This window comes from Staurois parvus, unplaced genomic scaffold, assembly GCF_062004578.1.
Source record: "Staurois parvus isolate SC_StPar_1 unplaced genomic scaffold, SC_StPar_1.0 ptg000279l, whole genome shotgun sequence".
In the NCBI taxonomy this organism is placed as follows: domain Eukaryota; kingdom Metazoa; phylum Chordata; class Amphibia; order Anura; family Ranidae; genus Staurois; species Staurois parvus.
Genome location: NW_028318075.1, coordinates 61,704 through 81,679, shown reverse-complemented (window position 1 = coordinate 81,679; position 19,976 = coordinate 61,704). Strand labels below are relative to the sequence as shown.

The 19,976-nt window shown below is 41.1% G+C and overlaps 1 protein-coding gene across 1 annotated transcript; it reads right to left on the bottom strand.

Moving 5' to 3' along the window:
* Nucleotides 1-576: 576 nt before the first annotated feature.
* On the bottom strand, nt 577-18,202 carry LOC149458710 (lysoplasmalogenase TMEM86A-like). Its single transcript, XM_089681794.1, has 3 exons — nt 18,048-18,202; nt 7,495-7,753; nt 577-1,316 (listed from the first exon to the last, which is right to left on the bottom strand). Exons 1-3 carry the CDS (start codon nt 18,096-18,098, stop codon nt 895-897), a joined length of 732 nt encoding a protein of 243 aa, XP_089537920.1. The 5' UTR covers nt 18,099-18,202; the 3' UTR covers nt 577-894.
* Nucleotides 18,203-19,976: the final 1,774 nt, after the last annotated feature.

The following is a 19,976-nucleotide window of genomic DNA, read 5'->3' as shown; positions in this document are numbered from 1 at the left end:
TTTTATCCACCAACCTCCCTTCTCCTAGCTACTTATCCAATGCAAGATGAACAGCTGCCATGAGGCTGTACTCTGCTGTCATGCTGCAGGGCAGGGAGAACTCTGTGTGAGCCCATGTGAGGCACGCTGTCATGCTGTAAACACAGAAGCCAGCAGAAGTCGTCAGGTTCTGTGTTTACAAGTGACAGCACTGATCACAAATCCAGTACCAGAGGTGGTGGAATGGAGCATACACCAGGCTTAGTACAAATGTTATAGTGGATAAAAAAAAGTGTTTTAGATTTGAGCTGTTTGAGGTTAACAATGTAAAGGATGATATGGCACCATATTACTGGATTTTAGTATTCTGTATAAATACAAGATGTTTCTTAGTGTAGCTCTACAGGTTAGTATGCAAATAAGCAAGCAAGCCAATCTTTTTTTTTCAATTGTTTTGGAGGGAGAAAGCCCAACAAATTTTTAAAGAAGCCATAATTTATATTTATACCCCTGATGATAAATGCATTTTTTTTCAATGTCTTCCATTATAACATCAGATGGACTTGGATCTTTAGCAAAGTAATCTACATGTTACACTTTATTTTGTGTACACTTGTTTTATTCATTTGTTGTCTTTCATTCATTGTCAACAGGAGCAAATACAAAGATAAATATGGATATATTTAGTAAAACAATGTAATTTTCAATGTGCAATAACCTGTAGAAACCAAGCACATTTCCCTTTTCAGTGGACAAAATAAGTGAAGATGTAGTGGTTGCTGTGGGTTGCTGTATGTTGCATTTTTTCTTTACTTTTCATATTGCACCTAATAGTAGGGTTAGCTCTTTCAGTAAACTTTCCATGAAGACAAAAGTTTATGTCAAGTATTTCTACTAATCCAGGAGTGTTTTATATTATCTTGACTTATACAGAAAATCATCTTGAAATGGCCTAATTATTGATAGGGAGATTAGCAATTGGGCTCCATAATATGTTGACATGACAATGGCTCTTGCATTGGAAAATGGGAAACAGAATTTATCAACTGCAAGGACACAGTCAGAGATCATGAAGGATATGGAGCCTAATGCAGCAGACATATGTGCCCAGGAAAAATCATGGGATGCCAGCTTGGACAGCGCCCTCCATGCCATGGTACTGATCAACATTGAGTAGCCAGCCACCATATAAATAAAAGGTCCACTTAAATAAGAGACAACCGAAGAGTAAAATGTGGCACAAAAGAGAGCGAAGATAATGAAGATACGAATATTTAGAGGATGGAAGCCAAACGCAGTTGTGTACATGATATGGGCCAGTCCAAACATCACCATTCCTGAAAAAGAACAAAACATATTATAGTAAAGATTTTTGCTTCTGCAATCACATTGGAACTATACTGAATGGCAGAAACAAGGAATACAGGATAATTATTATCCTTACAAATAATATCTACTCTTGAGGGACAATCATGTCTGTCATATATTTGTAACATAACCAGATTATGTACTTTTTTAGTCATTTATAGGCAGTTTCTAAGAAAAATACAAGCCCCTAACTTAGCTGAGATCCCTCCTTCCAGCAGTAAAATGCAAGGGTTTCCACCTCAAATATTTACTCAGAAACTAACAGCAGCACCCCATCCTCCTATTCTGTGTATTCCTAGTCTGTTATTATTATTATTATAAAGGATTTATATAGTGCCAACAGTTTGCTCAGAGCTTTACAATATAAAGGGAGACAATACAGTTCAATACAAGAGGGATTTGAGGGCCCTGCTCCTTGGAGCTTACAATCTAGGAGGGAGGGGCTAGTAGTACATTGGTCTGTGTTTTTAAATACTTAAATAACATTTTCATATCAGACACATTAACTCTGCTTTCTATTCAGTGCCATGCTCTCTTTTTAAATTATCTCAACCTGGATGTATTCTTCCTGCATGCACACCACAGTCTCCAATAATTTCTGTTGAAATGCCATTCACCACTTTTTTCTGACACATGCAGAAATATCAACACCCAGCTGTGAGAGCTTCAAATTAAAGTGATTGTAAAGGTTCCGATTTTTTGTCTTAAATAACAAGCATGTTATACTTACCCCGATCCCCCTCTTCTCGGGTCCCCCGCTTCAGGCACCTCCCCCCTGCTGAGTGCCCCCAAAGCAAGCTGTTTGCTCTGGAGGCACCCATGCGTGCTTGCTCCAAGCCACTTGTGCATGTCTATGAAACACACAGAGTATGACTTGGGTCCCCTCCCTCCTCACTGGCTGTGATTGAATGAGAAGGCAGAGAGCCAGGAGAGCTTCTACTCTCATGCACATCACTGGATCGGGCTCGAGCTCAGATGAGTAGGGGGCTAGAGTGATAGCTGCATACTGAAGGTTTTTTACCTTCATGCATAGAATAAATGAAAGTAAAAAACCTTCAGGCTTTAGAAAGTATAAAACTTAGGGTGCTGGGGGTGGGTACCTGATGCTAAAAAGTATTGCAAGAATACCAGTTCTGTTGCAGGTAAAAAAAAAAAGGGCATTTATTTTTTTTTTCTAAGGAGCCTGCAGGGCATTGCACCCACAATCATGGATGCAACGAAAGGCTCCTGCAGACACTTAGGACTGCTGTCTGCCCGAACCTCCAATATGGACAGACAGCTACCTGAGAGCAAGAAAATCAATGATCAACACCCTTGTAGGTCATCGAGAACTGCAAGCTGTCAGCCTCAGTGGCTGACGGTACTTGTAGTCTATTTACAGAAAACTGAATGAATGACATAGCTGTGTGGGTGGAGAAGATCCCCCTGCCGCTGTCACAGAGCAGAGAGAACGTGGGGCAGGAGATAAGAAAATAGGAGCATGTTACACCCAAAATATGGGTGTAACATATCCCTAAAGGTGAGCTTCTCTTTTAGGTCAGACCACAAAAATGCAGATTTCCATAAGTAAGGATGAGTTTAAGGTTCAGTTCGAACACAAGTTCAGACCGAACTTTGGCTGTTAGTGAATTCGGACTACTTGATGATGGTCTGGTATGTAATTTGAAGGAGGGGGGGTCCGCATTATGCTATTTACAGAATAAAGGAGAATTGCAGAGAAATGTGGATTAATGGCATTTTAAACATCTTTCTTTTGTCACTTTTCCTATATTATTTTGTTTACATAGTATAGCTGTGCCACTTCAAAGGCAGTATTTTTTCCTTTTATTTGCATGTTTGTAATGTCCTCTGGGGCATTGCCCAAGCCACCCCCCCCCCCATGCACTTTTTTACTACTAATCCCTTTGCTATTAGCCTTAAAGGGTAACTCCTTTAGGAATAGGTTAAAACTGTATTTAGACAGTTAACAGATAATATATTGCTAAGCAACTCCCCTCCTTCAAAGTTCATCTGCCCCACAGCACCTGTCAAATTTGAAAATTGGTGCAGCGTTCCACCTGCTCATTCATTTATAGAGATCTGTGAATGAATGAACTACAAGTCCAGTCTGCCACCACAGCAGACGGATTTGTAGTTCTCAAAGGAATAGAAGTTTGGTAATCAACACACTTGTAGTCCTTTGACATTTCCTCCAGCTCAGTAACTGGAAGTCTTTACAGGGGTAGAGGCAGAGAGCCGGAGCAATGCTTTGCAGGCTATGGTAAAAAAATAATAAATGCACATTTTGTTTCTAAAAATTATGTGCATTTATTTTATTTTTTTTATGAAGGTGAACTTAAGCCGGGGATACACTAGTAGAATTTCAAACAAAATGTGTATGAAATTTCTCTACATTTGAATGTCATTTGAAAGTAGTACATGATCTCATTTGCTTTTAACATTTGATTTTGCAATGAATGGACTACTGAAGAAAAAACCAAATACACTTAAAATTCGTACATTCAAGAAACATTTTCCATCCTGCTCCTTTGAATTTTCTCATCACTGTGGTTGAAAAGGAATGTTGATTCTACATCACTAATGATTAAAAAAACAAGCGAATGTTCTTATAATGTACTTGCAATCTGTCAAGCAAAATTCTACTAGTGTACTGTATATTCAGCTTTAGTCTTTAAAAATGGAGATAATTGATCTGACAGATTTTATTCCTATTGACTTTAATGGGTTTCAGATTAGGTTTAGCAAACCCAGTTGTGTTTGTTTTATCCCAAACCATAAGGATTTGTGGTAAACCTCTTTAAATAGAAATTTTAACTCTTTAGTTCGAGGCATGGTCAGATTCAGCCAACTCCTGTTCTTTACTAGCTGGACTAATATACACATAAGCACTGTGCTACAAGCCATGCTTGTCCATCTTAATTTTTATTTAGTTTTCATGGGCTCTGCATGAAAGCTGCCCACTAATATACAGCATTAAACATTTGTACATGTGCAGCTACTATTCTCCATATCCCCGTACACCCTGTTTACTAAGAAACACATCTAAAAGTTTTTGAATTTATCTACACTCTCCACTGATACCGCCAACTGTAAAGGGAGTTCTACATTCTTACCACACTAACAGTATAGAACCTCTTACGCAGTTTATGACTGAACTTCTTGTCCAACTTCATTGTGTGGTTATGTTTCTTTTTTTTTTTTTAGAGGCCCAAGACTAAAAAGTTTCCTCCAAATTTTAGAGTTACCATTCAAGGATTTGTACATTGCAATCATATCCCCTCTAACAGCGGTATTAAACCCAAAACATATATATAATAGCAGCTTATCAATCATTAGATGTAGTGGCTTCATTAGTTTTTTAGGATTTTTTTCACCTGGTAATATGGCCAGTAACATACCTCCTGTACTAGAGTGCCACCACTCCGGATGAAGGAGCATAGGGGCTACCTTTAGACAACAGTATTGTCAGTCTGGGGGAAGAGGAGTGTTAATTCTACCAGCAGATTTAAATACACTAACAAATTGAAGCTGAACTCAAGCTTATACTTTATAATCAGTTACAGCAAATAGTTTTTTTCCTTTTTAAATAAAGGTTTTAGATAAATAAAAGCTGATAATTTTAAGCACCCCTGCCAGTGTTAAATGGTCTGTCTCATCCCTGAAATTGCAAGAGAGCTTTTCTGTTGAGAAACAGACTTTTGCAGGTCATACATGGGTCGAATTCTGAACTAATTTTCTTTAAAAAAAAATCAGACATTTTGTGCGTTTTGTAATCCGATGGTGCCACCAATGATTTCGAAAATCGGTCGTATTTTACGAATTTTACAGCATGCCCGATAAACGAAATGGGGAGGAACTACAAAAAGCAGCTGGTGCCATTGCCCCACTAACAGAGTGAAAAATCGGCCAATTATTCTTACGTCCGATTTTCGTACAAAATCGTTTGGAAATCGACCCATGTATGGCCGGCCTTACTGGCCAGATCACCAGATGAAAATGAAAAAAAAAAAAGCCTTAAAAAAGGAAACTCATTCTAATAATAAACATTTGCTTCTGGGTCAGGGGCGGACTGACCATTTGGAAACTCGGGCACTGCCCAAGGGCCTGGGGTCAGTAGGGGCCCCATGAGATGCCCCTGGTACCTTTTTCATAGGCTTTTTTGAGTTTGGGCAAGGACACAGGGGCCCCATTATCCCTCTATTGCCCGGGGGCCCATGAGTTGTCAGTCCGCCCCTGTTCTGGGTTTAATACTGCTTTAAGCATCTGTTCTACAGGGAGAATAAGTTTAATGTTTGTAGTTATTGTTCACCCCTAGCCCCCTTGTTAGCTTTGTTGCCCTTTTCTGGACCCCCTCCTTAAGCACATACTTCCTGAGGATTGGTGACCAGAACTGGACAGAATACTTAAGATGTGGCTTAACCAGAGTTTTGAAAAGTGGTAGAATTATAGTTTTATCATTTGAGTAAATATGTATTTAATACATGCTAACAGTCTGCTGGCCTTGCCTGCTGCAACTTGGTACTGCTCTTGCTGAGTTTCTCATCTTCTTGGACCCCCAGATCCTTTTCCATCCTCGATTCTCTCAGAGCTTCTCTCCCTAGCAAGTAACGCGCATGCGTATTTATAGCTCCCTAGTGCAGGGCTTACAATTTCAAGTCCTGAGCTACTAGCCAAACCTTAGGAGTTACTCACCACCAGTTGCTCCACCCAACCGCTACCATGCCACGCCCCATAATCCCTCCCCTAAACACGCCCACGTAAATTCGCTCATTAAATTACACTGTTAAATGTTTTATGCAGAATACAGTTACAGAAATAAATATTCCCTCCTTCACCCCCGCCCCCATAGCCATGTCCTCTACCTCCTTTTAAAAAAAAAAAAAAAGAAAGGGGGATGAGAGAAGGGGGTGAGAGAAGAAGAGGGGTGAAGGGGGCAAAAAAGGGGGGTGATTGGTATTTCTGCTACTCACAATTATGGCACCGTCCCCCCATAATTTGAGGTTATAAGGAGCACACAACCCACCTCTTAGAACACATGGTCTCCATTATGGTACAATGCGCCCCCCCCCCCACAAGGCCCCCTACTACATAAAGTGAATACAGAGCCCCCCCCACCACCACATACACACACATACATACACACACACATATACACAGGCACCCACACGACTCCCCTCTGGCTCTCTTAGCCTGTCACACTCATTTTCTAAGCACTCCTGTCACAGCCATTTCTCCCCCTTCCTCCCACTGTTACATGCTGAGTTCTCACCAGTCTGTGGATTCTCCTCCTCCTTGGGCTCTGTCAGTCACTCTCTCCTCTCACCAGACCGGACTCGTAGCATGCTTGCACAAACCACCCTGCGGCCCCTCCCCATCCTTTCAGGGGCCTGTCATATGACCTCCTAAGGACTCTGGGCCCTTGGGTAGTGTGTGAGTGCTTAATGCCTGAAAGCTTATTCTGCCTCTGGTGCAGGCACCCCGCTGCTTATCCATCGGCTGTTTGATTGATATGACCCTCGCCCCCATGTTATTTCTACTCACGAAATGCGAGCAGGAAGGTGGAAATTTCAAGGCCTGCCCTAGTGCATCAATTTACATTTGTCTATATTAAGGCTCATCTGCCATATAGCTGCCCACCACTCTATTTTCACTGGGTCTTCTTGTAAAGTTGCTATATCCTTTTGTGAAGTTATTGCCCTGCTTAGTTTTGTATTGACGGAAAACACTGAGATGGAACTATTTATTCCAACCTCTATATCAGTTATGAACAAGTTAAATAGAATTGGTCACAGGACAGAGCCTTGGGACATCCCACTCACAACTCCAGACCATTCAGAAATATGCCATCAATCACCACTCTCTAGATGTCCTGCAACCAGTTTTCTATCCAGTTATATACCATGTCATCAATACCAAAAGAACTCAATTTTTAAATTAATTGTTTGTGGGGTACTGTATCAAATACCTTAGTGAAATCTAGATACACTACATTCACAAGCCTTCATCTATTCAAATTATAGCTCACCTCCTCGTAGAATCTTGTAGAGAACCTAGGGAAGGCTAAAAAACCAGATGAAATTCCCTATACACTTATTAAAGCCAAATTCATTTTAGAATTTCAGAATAACTATGCTTGGCAGATCTTACCAAGGTGAAAATATTCTGGCCAAACAAGGCAAACATCCCCAGCTGCTGAGAAGGCTAATCCCAGAAAGATCTTCTTCGAATATGAGCTGAACTTTCCTGAGCCAATGGAGTGGACAACAATGAAAAACTTCAGACAGATGATTGGTAGGCACTTAATAAGTGCATTGTACCAGCTTGGCTCCGAGAGAGGAATCCACAGCACAAAATAATTGCAAACAGTCACTAGGAAGGGAAGTAGTTTTGAAATAGTACTTCTTACCTATTTGAGAAAGAAACATAATTAAACAAAATGATCTTCGTATACCATTTATTAAGACAAAATTATACCAAAAATGTTATATATGTAATGAATAATTTTGGTTTAAGGAGTACCACTGTTTCTTAACTGGAATTCTGGTTTCAGTCTTTAATATGACACTATATGCATCGGGCTTGTAGCAGGGGCGTATTTACCACAAGGCAAACAAGGCACTTGCCTAGGGCAGCATTTTTCAGGGGGGCAGCACCTCCCCTCAGAAGAAGGGATGAAAGAAGGGACACGCGTGCCATGAGAACCAGGTGGGATCCAGGAGAGGCTGCGGGCTGCTTGATGATATGTAGAGCATAACTCCCGTTCCCAGGGATGTCCGGAGCTTTGAAGATGAGTGTCTTTGTCTCTATCACTGGGGGGGGGGGGGTAGTAGAAGGCTCTCCCGAGTGGGGGGCAGGGGTGTTGTTGGTCAGTAAATCAAAGACGAATTCTCCTGCTCTAGGACTCAGACAGGTGGCGAATAGATGGAACCAGGCCTGGAGAAATCGTCCACCAATGCATAAAGGGCTGTGTGGCTCCAAAACAAGGCTGGGGAAGCCCGATCAATACTGCAGAATGAAATGAAAACGAGAAGCGCACCAACCTTGCGCATTACCTCAGTATCCAAAATGTATTAATTGTAAAAAATATACTCACAAACAGCGAATGAAATCAGGCATGTAAGTCCTCACAGGGACTTGAAGATAGCGCGAGTCCCATCAAGGGAATGGGTGTTCAGTATAGCTGACGCGTTTCGAAGGGAGTCCCTTCTTCATCAGAGCTAACTGAACTGTGAGTGCTCTCTCCTATATATACTCCTGGACTGAACATAGACCCTCCCCTCTGGGTTGGGCAGTCTCAGGTTAGTAGGAGGGGCCAAGGTATCGTCAACAGACAATAGCTATTTGTAATGCCATCAGAGAGAAATAATATAAAAAAAAATCTATATAATATATAAAACCACATTTTGCATAAACCACTTAGTATGCATGCAATATATCAACTGAGAGATAACAGCAATGGAAATGATGATGATAGATAATACATGATGAAAAATAATAAATAGTAAATAGTTATTATTACATGATTCATTAGTGAACGATGTGTCAAATGGGCAATTCATCCAAAGAGCTTGTCATGATGCTGGATGAGTATATAGCATATAATGTAAAAATATCAATAAATTATTAGTCAATAGATGTCTTAATGGATAGGTGACCATACAGTGACACAAGCACATATATATATACACACACATAAACCTTCAACCAGAAGCTGTGTGATGTGTATTACCAGGCAGCTGCATGTACTTCATGATCGGATGATGGAGAATCCATGTCTCTGGTGGATATTATTGGATCAGTAATATTGAATAATCAACAGCAGAGGGAGATCTTGTGCTTCCCTCTATAGCTGCAGGCTGATCCTGTGTGTGGAACGCACGCCAGTATAGCGTGGTCGTGACTGCGCATGCGTGGACCAACATGTGCATGAGGTGAGATGCTTTTTGCTGGGGAGGGAGGTTTATTTGGAGGGGGGTTTATTAAGGAGGGAGAGGCTTGCTTTAGGATGGAAATTTTGCTGGAAAAAAAAATTCTTTTGGGTGGAAGGGTTCTACTATGGTTGGTGTTTTTCTGAGGGAGGAAGGGGTTTTCTGGGCAAGGGTAGTTGCTTAACAGCGAGAGTGGACATTTTGGGAGGGTTGCTTGAGAAAAGGGAGGTTTTCCATTTTGACAGGTTTTTTTTTTTAGGTTTCTTTCTTCTATTATCATCTGGTGATCAAGCCAGTAAGTCTGTTTTTCAAAAGAATAAGCTCTCTTCCAGATGTATCAGTTTACAGGGATGAGATAAACCATTTATTACTGGCAGTGTTGATTACAACGATAAGCTTTTATTTATTCATATAAAACTTCTACCCCAAAAGGAAAAAAAAGCTTTTTCTTTTTTTGCAACGGAATATAGTGTGAGCTGGAGTTTGACATCAATGTGTTAGTATATTAAAATCTGCTACTACATGCACTTTAATACAGGAAATGTGTTACAAGCTAGATCACCAGGTGAAAAGATTTTGCTTGTGGTTGTGGGGGGGTCAGAAGTAGGGGAGTAGTGTTTTAAAATGTAATAAATTAGTTACATTAATAAGAAAATTTCGTTTTTGCACTGGAACATGCAGATAACTTCAGTTGCTGACCTCTGCACTGTGTACTTTACATACATATGACCCCATTCCTTCCTACTGTGTAATTTGTCCCTCTGCACAGGGCTCCATGATTTCTAGATCTCATGCACCTCGGCTAACTACTGGAATCCCCTACTCCCCCACAACTAATTACCGTATTTGCCGGCGTATAAGACGACTGGGCGTATAAGACGACCCCCCTACTTTTCCTGCTAAAATGTAGTGTTTGGGCTATACTCGCCGTATAAGACTACCCCTCTTCCAATGCACACCAGTGGGAGGAATAGTGCCCCATCATTGATGTCAGTGGGAGGAATAGTGCCCCATCATTGGTATCAGTGGGAGGAATAGTGCCCCATCATTGGTATTAGTGGCAGGAATAGTGCCCCATCATTGGTATCAGTGGGAGGAATAGTGCCCCATCATTGGTATCAGTGGCAGGAATAGTGCCCCATCATTGGCATTAGTGGCAGGAATAGTGCCCTATCATTAGTATCAGTGGAGGAATAGTGCTCCATCATTGGTATCAGTGTGAGGAATAGTGCCCCATCATTGGTGTCAGTGGGAGGAATAGTGCCCCATCATTGGTATCAGTGGGAGGAATAGTGCCCCATCATTGGTATCAGTGGGGGGAATAGGTGCCCCATCATTGGTATCAGTGGCAGGAATGGTGCCCCATCATTGGTATCAGTGGCAGGAATAGTGCCCCATCATTGGTGTCAGTGGGAGGAATAGTGCCCCATCATTGATGTCAGTGAGGGGTGGAATAGTGCCCCATCATTGGTGTCAGTGGGGGGTGGAATAGTGCCCCATCGTTGGTGTCAGTGGGGGGGAGGAATAGTGCCCCATCATTGATGTCAGTGTGAGGAATAGTGCCCCATCGTTGGTGTCAGTGGGAGGAATAGTGCCCCATCATTGGTATCAGTGGGAGGAATAGTGCCCCATCATTGGTATCAGTGACACCAATGATGGGGCACTATTCCTCCCACTGAGACTTGCTGACCGATGTTCTCGTATGGTGCTGCTGCAGCCAGCATATGTGGTTGCAGCAGCACCTCTACACAGCACACTTACCTGCTGCTCCGGCACTCAATTTTCGCGGGGCCACTCGGCTCCGCCCCCTCGCCGGTGATTGGCCGCCTGTGTGCCTTTCCTGAGCTACAGTTCTGGCGGCCAATCACCGGTGAGGAGGCGGAGCCGAGCAGCCGCACGAACATCCAGTGGCCGAACTGAAGGAGACGCCGCGCTTCCTGGACCGGATCGTCGTGGGACTGGATCCAGGTAAGAGACATCAGCCCCTGCAAACCCCTGTACTTAATGCCGCAGCCCCCCTAACATGTGTACCGGCGTATAAGACGACCCCCGACTTTTGAGAAGATTTTCAAGGGTCAAAAAGTCGTCTTATACGCCGGCAAATACGGTACCTCTTGTACCACTATCCCCTCTCTCCTAGATTGTAAGCTCCAAGGATCAGGCCCTCTAATCCCTCTTGTATTGAACTGTATTGTTACTGTACTGTCTCCCTCCATAATGTAAAGCGCTGAGCAAACTGTTGGCGCTATACAAGTCCTGTATAATAATAATAATAAAAACTGTGCAGCGCAAAGAAGCTATATCAATCAGCTCCTGGGCTTCCAGAGGCTAGGGCAGAGCTGCCTCTGTCTACAGCAATAGATACGTGTTATGGTGATCTATTGCACAATGATTACAGCTAAAAATTGATCATTGTTAGAAATGTAGTGAATTACGTTATTGCTATTGGATGCTTTATTCCCTGCGTAGTTATGACTGTTATCTCTGCCTAAAAACACAAAAAAAATATTGTGACAGAAATTTGTAGCTGAAGCGCTACATAGAGGGCTGGATCAGGTCTTCGTCTTGATCAAAACCCTCCCCACACTAGGATGTGCAAATTATGTAAAAGTTGTACAAGAAAAAATGATATGAAATGCATTTTTCTTCATTTTTCACTATTTCATCCTAATTAATATTTAATATGTGTAATATATTTGGGTAATCTCCGAAAGTTAAAGAGGAGCTACAGTTGTTTCTAAACAAATTTATAAGTCAGCAGCTACAAATACAGCAGTCCAGGGATCCAGCGCTGTCTTCACCCGGCCTGAAAAGACAAAGAAAACAGCAGCGCAGGATCACCGTCAGCAATATATGTGATTTTATTGAAACAATTAAAAGGAGTACTCACGTTTAATGTTCTTGGCAAGCGGCTCAGAAACAGATCTCAACATGCAAATAACATCAAGTGTGTTCAGTACACGATCATTCCGAATCCCTCAGCCGGCATATTGAGGGACTGAATTTGACAGCTGTCAAAGACCGCTAATGGTTGACACCACTAACAGTGCCTCTTGGATCTCCGACACTGTTGGAATGGAGGAGAGGGAACAGTAACGCGTTTCAAAGGACACGCCTTCTTTGTCATAACTTACCCCTAATCATTATATGGAGATTTAAATAGGGTCCGATCGGCTGATGATTGTAACTGTGTGTGCCCTCAGTCAACTATGCCAGTGAAGACCAGAGGTCATCATAACATAATTTATAAAGGATAATTTGTAAAGAAATAATGATTTTAAATAATTCTAAGGGCAGCATATAAATATTTATTTATAAGTTTGTTTCCCTTTTTAAAATGTCTTGTATAATAAGAATGATTATATTGTAGGGGATATATCTATTTAATATATGTATTCAGGATAGGGACAATAGAGGAGGATGTACCTATCCCCTTTTTTAAAATGATCCCCTTATCACTTTTTTTTTTTGCTTTTTTAAAAATATCTCTTTACCTTTTATCACTACTTTTGTTTATTTATTGTAAATATGCAAATTTAAACTACTATTTGTTACAATATTGGAGTTTTTAATTTTATTGTTCTTCCTTTCATTATCCTTTACAAATTATTCTTTATAAATTATGTTACGATGACCGCTGGCCTTCACTGACATAGTTGGCTGAGGGCACACACAGTTCCAATCATCGGCCGATCATACCCTATTTAAATCTCCATACAATGATTATGGGTAAGTTATGACAAAGAAGGTGTGTCCTTTGAAATGCGTACCACCCTCTCCCTGCCCTCCCTCTCTTTCATTCCAACAGTGTACGGAGATCCACAAGACAGTGTTAGCGGTGTCGGCCATTAGTGGTCTTTGACAGCTGTCAAATTCAGTCTCTCGGTATGCTGGCTGAGGGATTCGGAATGATCGTGTACTTAACACACTTGATGTTATTTCCATGTTGAGATCTGTTTCTGAGCCGCTTGCCAAGAACTTTACACGTGTGTGTATTAATTTTAATTGATTCAATAAAATCACATATATTGCTGACGGAGATCCTGCGCTGCTGTTCCCTGTCTTTTCAAGCTATTTTGGATCTTCCCGTGTCTATTGGTAGCTGCAGGATCCTTTGGCTGTGTCCAACTCAGCATTAGCTTTCCCCATCCCTGCAATAAATAGGACAATGGATTTGGAAAGCTGGGACCTGTAGTGCGCTAGATGGGTTTGTGATTTGTTTTGTGTCTTCACCTGGCCTGGTTCTTCACCATTTTGCTTGTTGGAAGCTCGCTGTCACATCCTGCAGCTTCACACTGCACTTTATGAATGGACCCTCAGTCTCCTGGAACCTGTGACGTGTCCCAGAAGGTTGTGGGCAGGCAGGTCTAGACAATCAGAGTGGAAGTAGGAGCGGATACCTGTTAAAACTAAGTTCCTGCTGCCAGAAAAAAAAAAAGTTTGCAAAAGTGCTGGTGCGAGGTGGGGGCTTCCCTTTTTAGGTGAAGTTCCACATTAAAAAGGTATGGGGTGCAGAACCTAAACTACTCTGAAATGAAAAAAAAAAAAAAAAACACACTGGGATGAGTGTGAACATACAGGGAACAAGGCTCAGGCTCCTGAGGCTCAGGTGGTGGCACGTAATCAATCCAATCACAAGTTTTGTATAAAAGACTAATGCAGGCCATACATGGGTCAAATTTTGAACTTATTTACTTCCAAAAATCATAACTAAGAATTTTCATTCGAATTTTGCACCATTGGTGGGCCACAGCATCAGCAGATTTTCGTGCAACCATCGAATTTCAGTGATTGGGCATGTTGAAATTCTTTTGAAAAATGAATTTCTAATCAATGATGGGAGAATCATGCAAGAAATATAATCGAAAAAAAAATGAGCATGAGCTGTGACCTGAAATAAAAGAAGATTCCCAACCACGAAAACCCTTTTCTGTAGCAACACATAAAATTGAAGGCTTTGTGGGTTGAATTCCGAAATCAATGGTGGCACCATCGGATTACAAAATGCACAAAATGTCCGATTTTCTCAATAAAATTTGTCAAGAATTCGACCCATGTATGGCCTGCATAACACATGCAAGTTTAAAATAACTTTGTTGTGCAGAGTTTGCATTTGATTTAACCACATAATGCAATTTCAGAGGAGCAGCAAATCATGTTTATGTGGTCCCCAGTATTCTAACAGTTATTTAGATGTGTCATTTTATCTGTCAGTGACCATGCATCATCCTCAGCATTTCATAGCTAAACAGGTCTTAAATCAGAGCTGCGAATGCTCTGGTACCAAAAACCAACTGGAGCATTTATACTGTAAATGATTTATCAAAATGATGAAACTCTCAAACTTTGACCTTGATATCTATAAAGTACACTGCCATATCTGGATTATTGGCTTACTGGAGAAGTGACAGCAACATTACTCTCAGGGCTGGTTCACACTGGAACATGCAGGTTTGAACTTGGGCATTCCTATGCGTTCTCGTGTGGTGTAGTTTTGCAGCCCATTCATTGGAATGGGCTGCAAATAACAAAGAATGCAGAAAAAGTAGTGCATGCTCTACTTTTAAAAATACGCCGCACCAAATCGATAGTACTCAGGTACTATGGGATGTAGTGCCCGCAAACGCAGTGTGTCTTCAATTTGCATTTTGGGTGCTGGTAACATTACATTGGCATTCACATACAAATTGCAAAGACAGTGAATTTGAAAGTGGCGCAGGAAACGCACATGGAACGTGCCTTACCTGCACTGCTTTCTGGTGTGAGCTGACCCTTAGAGCAGTCTAGAGAGAAGCTTGATGAAAGTCTAGGGCAGGCCTGATGGAGGTGGGTTGGCTGTGTTTTAATCGTCACTTACCTTCTTCTGGTCACAGAGAAGAGGTTTGCCTGCCCCAAAGCCTGTGTATCTACCAGGTGCTTGTGTATTAGCTGAACATGCCCAGTTGCCCTTTTGCCAGTGAACTGCCTGTGTATACCCTTATTGTTCACACATTGCTTGTATATGCCCAGATTGTCCATGTATTGTGTATGCCCAATTTATGTGGTGCTTACCACATTCCAATCTAAAGCCACAGTTACAATGTATATTGCAAGTTACCCAACTGTAGCAAACTCGGCACAACACGACACTGCCAATATTTTACTGAGAAGCCACCATGCACATCTCAGTGTCATGAGTTTTCAAAAGTTCTCATATATGATGATATAACAGCAGCGAATACATGAACAGCAAGATTACCATTGACTTTAGAGGTAGAAATTAATTACTTATTGTGCACCACCTAAACACTAAGCTTAAAATATGCCTTTTAAATGTCCTAGTACATGGATACATAGAACATCGAACTGCTTCTACAGGCAAAACAAAAAAAACTCTTGTAAAAGCATCATTTTTTTTTAGGCCAGTGTGCATGGACCTTAATCTTTAAACAAAATTCTTATTAGGTGTAGCGCTAAAGTAATGAATGAATCAACTGAAATACTTCTAAAACATGTGCATATACATAATAATAAGGTGAATAGAACCAACAATAGAACGAATAGCAGCAATAATAAAAGGAAAACACAGTGAGGCGCTCTGATCAGCGCTACCAGTCTAAAGTGTGAGAGTTCATGAGTTATTGATATAGCAATAATTAATATACTGATTAGTGTGGTGATGGTATCCGTGACACTGAGTGGTCAGCGTTGGGTGATATAAAATGAATAGTGACTGATAGTGAACATATATCAAATGACACAATTGCGATAAACAATAGTTATAAAAAAGTCCAGAAAATAAATCCATGAACAGGTGACATTCAGTGCTGGTGAATCCGTGAAAAGTATTCCTTTATATGCACTCACCAGAAGCACATATAAAATGCGCATGAACAGCTGGTTTCTTTCCCAGGTAAGTTAGGCAGCACACCCATCAGTCATAGGACCATGAAGGCCAGGATGATCTCAGATAGGGATGACACCAAGCAGCATTCAAACCGCAAAATCCTGAGGAGTTAGCTCACAAAAGAGCCAAAGAAAATCTCTTTAGGGAATTATATGCGCTTCTGGTGAGTGCATATAAAGGAATACTTTTCACAGATTCACCAGCACTGAATGTCACCTGTTCATGGATTTATTTTCTGGACTTTTTTATAACTATTGTTTGTCGCAATTTTGTCATTTTATATATGTTCACTACTAGTCACTATTCATTTGATATCACCCAACACTGACCACTCAGTGTCACAGATACCATCACCACAGTTATCAGTATATTAATTATTGCTATATTAATAACTCATGAACTCTCGCAATTTAGATTGGTAGCGCTGATCAGAGCTCCTCACTGTGTTGCCTTTCAATATTGCTGCTATTCGTTCTATTGCTGCTTCTATTCACATTATTTATTTATGTATATGCACATGTTTTAGAAGTATTTCATTTGATTCATTCATTACTTTAGCGCTGCACCTTTTATATTTCATTCACTAGTGAGGATACCAAGGGTGGTCCTTTAGTGCCAGCAGCCTATACCTTTCTACACACTCATAGCGCTCACTGACATTCCATATAAAATTCTTACTAGGTTACAGGTAGAAAGATGTAAAAATGTATGTCATTAGACACATGCCAATAAAATTATTTCAGCTTCCCTAAATTTTATGGACAGTTACTCAGAAATTAAGTTATTGAACAAAGATTCTGCAGAACACAACATCCTGCACATTACTGTTGATAATTCCACTGAATGACAGTTATTCTGCCAGAAATAACTGGTGACAAGTACACGTGGAAGCTTTGTCATGTACTGAGCATACAATGATGTCACTGACAGGTCTTTCATATAGATCATGTATGTTTACTAGCCCTTTAAATATCACAGAACATGTTTCAGAAGTTGTATAATTAAACTGCAAATTTTAGCCTGGGTTCACACACATGTGCGGTGTGGTATATCACATGTGATTCGCACAGGAACCGCACCGCATTCCTGTGCAAATCACATGCGAATTGGAGCCATAGATTTGGTATGACTCAAATCGCACCGCATCCACACCAAAAAGGTGCAGGACCCTTTTTTTTGGTCTGCCCTAGAATCGGATCGCGTAGGTATTCACACCTATGTGATCCGATTCTGCATATCGCACCGCGTTTTGCGGACCGATTTCGGGTGTTAACTTAAAATACACACCCGCATCAGTTTGCATGAACGGGGTGCGATTGTGATGCGGTGCAGAATTCACACAAACCACTGCGAATTCCACACCGCATCAGTGTGAACCCAGGCTGAAGCTGTTGCTTCGAAAGTTAATGCAATGTTAATGTAAACGATAAAAGCAATCTCTGCATTGTTCTATAATGCTGTACAATAATCCAGTCTTGTGTATAAGAGATTTGTTCCTATTACTTATATTATCCTGTTATTGACCCTTGATTACCAAATTTACTCTGCCACTATGAAATAACTTCAGGCAGATTCAATATTTTGGCTGTGTGAGAATTCCCAGACAAGTGTCTAACTGCAAAAAGATTACACAAAGCCCCCTATTGTAAGAATATATTGCCCTTTAAACGTGGTAGATGCTCCAAAAAGCTTTAAAGACATAAAACTACAAAACAAGCAATACATCATATTTACACAAACTGATGATTTTCTCTGCCTGTATTGCAGTACTAACATTGTCAAAAAAAGTGGAGCTACATGTTAAAGAATGAAGGGTGATTCAGCGATTCGTGTCTCATTGTTCAGCAGCACCCTTTCATTCCAGCTTTTACCATTTCCAAACTTACATTAGCCAGAGAGCTTTTCTTATATCTTGCGTTTGTCTCTAGGATATCCATGTCTTTTAGACTTTCTCATGCAAATTACATAAAAACTTGATTGATGACTCCTCTTCTCTGGGATAGAAGATGAATTAATTCAGTGTGCAAAACACATTGTGCGTTTGTTACATTTTAACCTGTAATCTGGTGGCCTGGACTTTTAACTTAGGCAAAGTGTATCCTTACTGATAACGGGGTGTCTATGCATCACTCATCTGGGCAAAGGTCAACAGTGATGGCAAATTAAATTTGTTTTGCATGCAAGATGTATATGTTGAATTGCACCATGCTATGATAGGATAAAACATTACTACTCATTACCTGCTAATGGTAATCAAGGATACTGTATAATAAATCTAGTTCTATCGCTGCAAATGCAGAGAAAGATATAGGTCTGAGATGAACAAATCCCAGGATCTAGGTAACCTATACAGCTAAAATTTTGTATTCAAGCTATTTTATTGTAATTGATAGAAGTGTTTGGTCCCTTTTTAATGTTTGCACCAGCTGTGGGTAGACTGGCTTCTGAATTCCACCTGGGGAGAATACAGTAAGAGAGACTGATATAGACAGATTTCAACACACCGTATTCTCTCTGTACGTGTTGGTAGTTCAGAACACTAAAAGCTCCAGGCAAATACAGAAGAAATATTCATGCATTAAAAATTGTATATTTTTAAAATCAACTAGTGTGTTTACCTGAATTTGACTTGGTATCAGCCTTTTGTAATCCTCTGTACAGCAGATCTCAGACTGGGAGAGGGGGAAGCAAAACAAGGAGCCGATCAGGAACATCTCAATTGGGGAGTGACAGAAAGAGAAACTCATCAGTCTGCTACTTCTTCACTGTCACAGGCTGGGTGGTAGGGACAAGACCTATGTCTATTACTTGAGGGCTTGTTTACCCAGCGTGGAGACTGGTGCTTTTCCGCACAGGAAACACTAGGGCAGAAAGAAAACAATTATTTTCTGTGTGCCCCGTTCACACTGAAACTTCGCACAGAGGTACAGTGCAGTTAAAGTGTTACTAAACCCAGGACCATGCATTCACTAGATCTGGTCTCCCACAGTACACGGAAATGCAATTATTTCAGTAAATCTAACTGCTAAATACCTTTTTCATGAGCAGTTAGAGCAGTCTTGTGACTTTTATCAGTGTCCAGCAAAGCCCTGGTTAAAGCTTGTAGGAGGAGTTTTCATTCTGCTCTAGGAGGATGCAAAACCCTTGACCTTTGTCTGGACAATGCTGATTGGCCCTGTGCTGATCACATGCACTCTCCCAAGCAAAAAAAACCTCTCTAGCAATACACAACAAACTGAGCATGTGCAGAGTGACTCCAAATGATATGTCTTATCAGAATTTAAAAGGGGGACACGCATGCTTTACTGCATATTGACTGATTTTACTGTTGTGGGTTAAGTAACACTTTAACTGCAGCATTTTACTGAAGCACACAGGCAGACACCACATATTTTGCTACTGTAAGGAGACATGAACGATGTATCACTCTGTGCACTTCAAATACGTCAGCAGCTACAAAAACTACAGTTGCTGACTTTTAAAAAAACAGCCGCTTACCTGTCCCTTGGTGTGTCCCCCGCAGCCCATCTTCAGTGTAGGCACCCAGCTGTGACAGCTTGTGGCTTCACAGCCGGGTACCCACTGCGCATGCGCAAGTAGTGCTGATCTTCCTGAATGGTCCTGTAGTCTTCTAAGACCTGTCACGTGTCCCAAAAGACAACAGGGAGGGAGGACACCTTCCCCTTCCGATTGCCTAGGCAATCGGACTGGAATTGGGAGTGGGTACCTGTCAAATTTGGGTACCCGCTCCCCCCCAAAGGTGCGAATCCTTAATGGAGAGCGGGGGAGCAGTCCTTAAAGCAGAACTTCCCTTT

Coding starts and splice junctions, on each gene's coding strand:
- LOC149458710 (XM_089681794.1), bottom strand. CDS start 18,098: ATGGATATCCTAGAGACAAACGCAAGATATAAGAAAAGCTCTCTGGCT. Junction 7,754..18,047: donor AGAAAAGCTCTCTGGCTAAT/GTAAGTTTGGAA, acceptor TTTCTCAAATAG/GTAAGAAGTACTATTTCAAA. Junction 1,317..7,494: donor GCCAGAATATTTTCACCTTG/GTAAGATCTGCC, acceptor GTTCTTTTTCAG/GAATGGTGATGTTTGGACTG.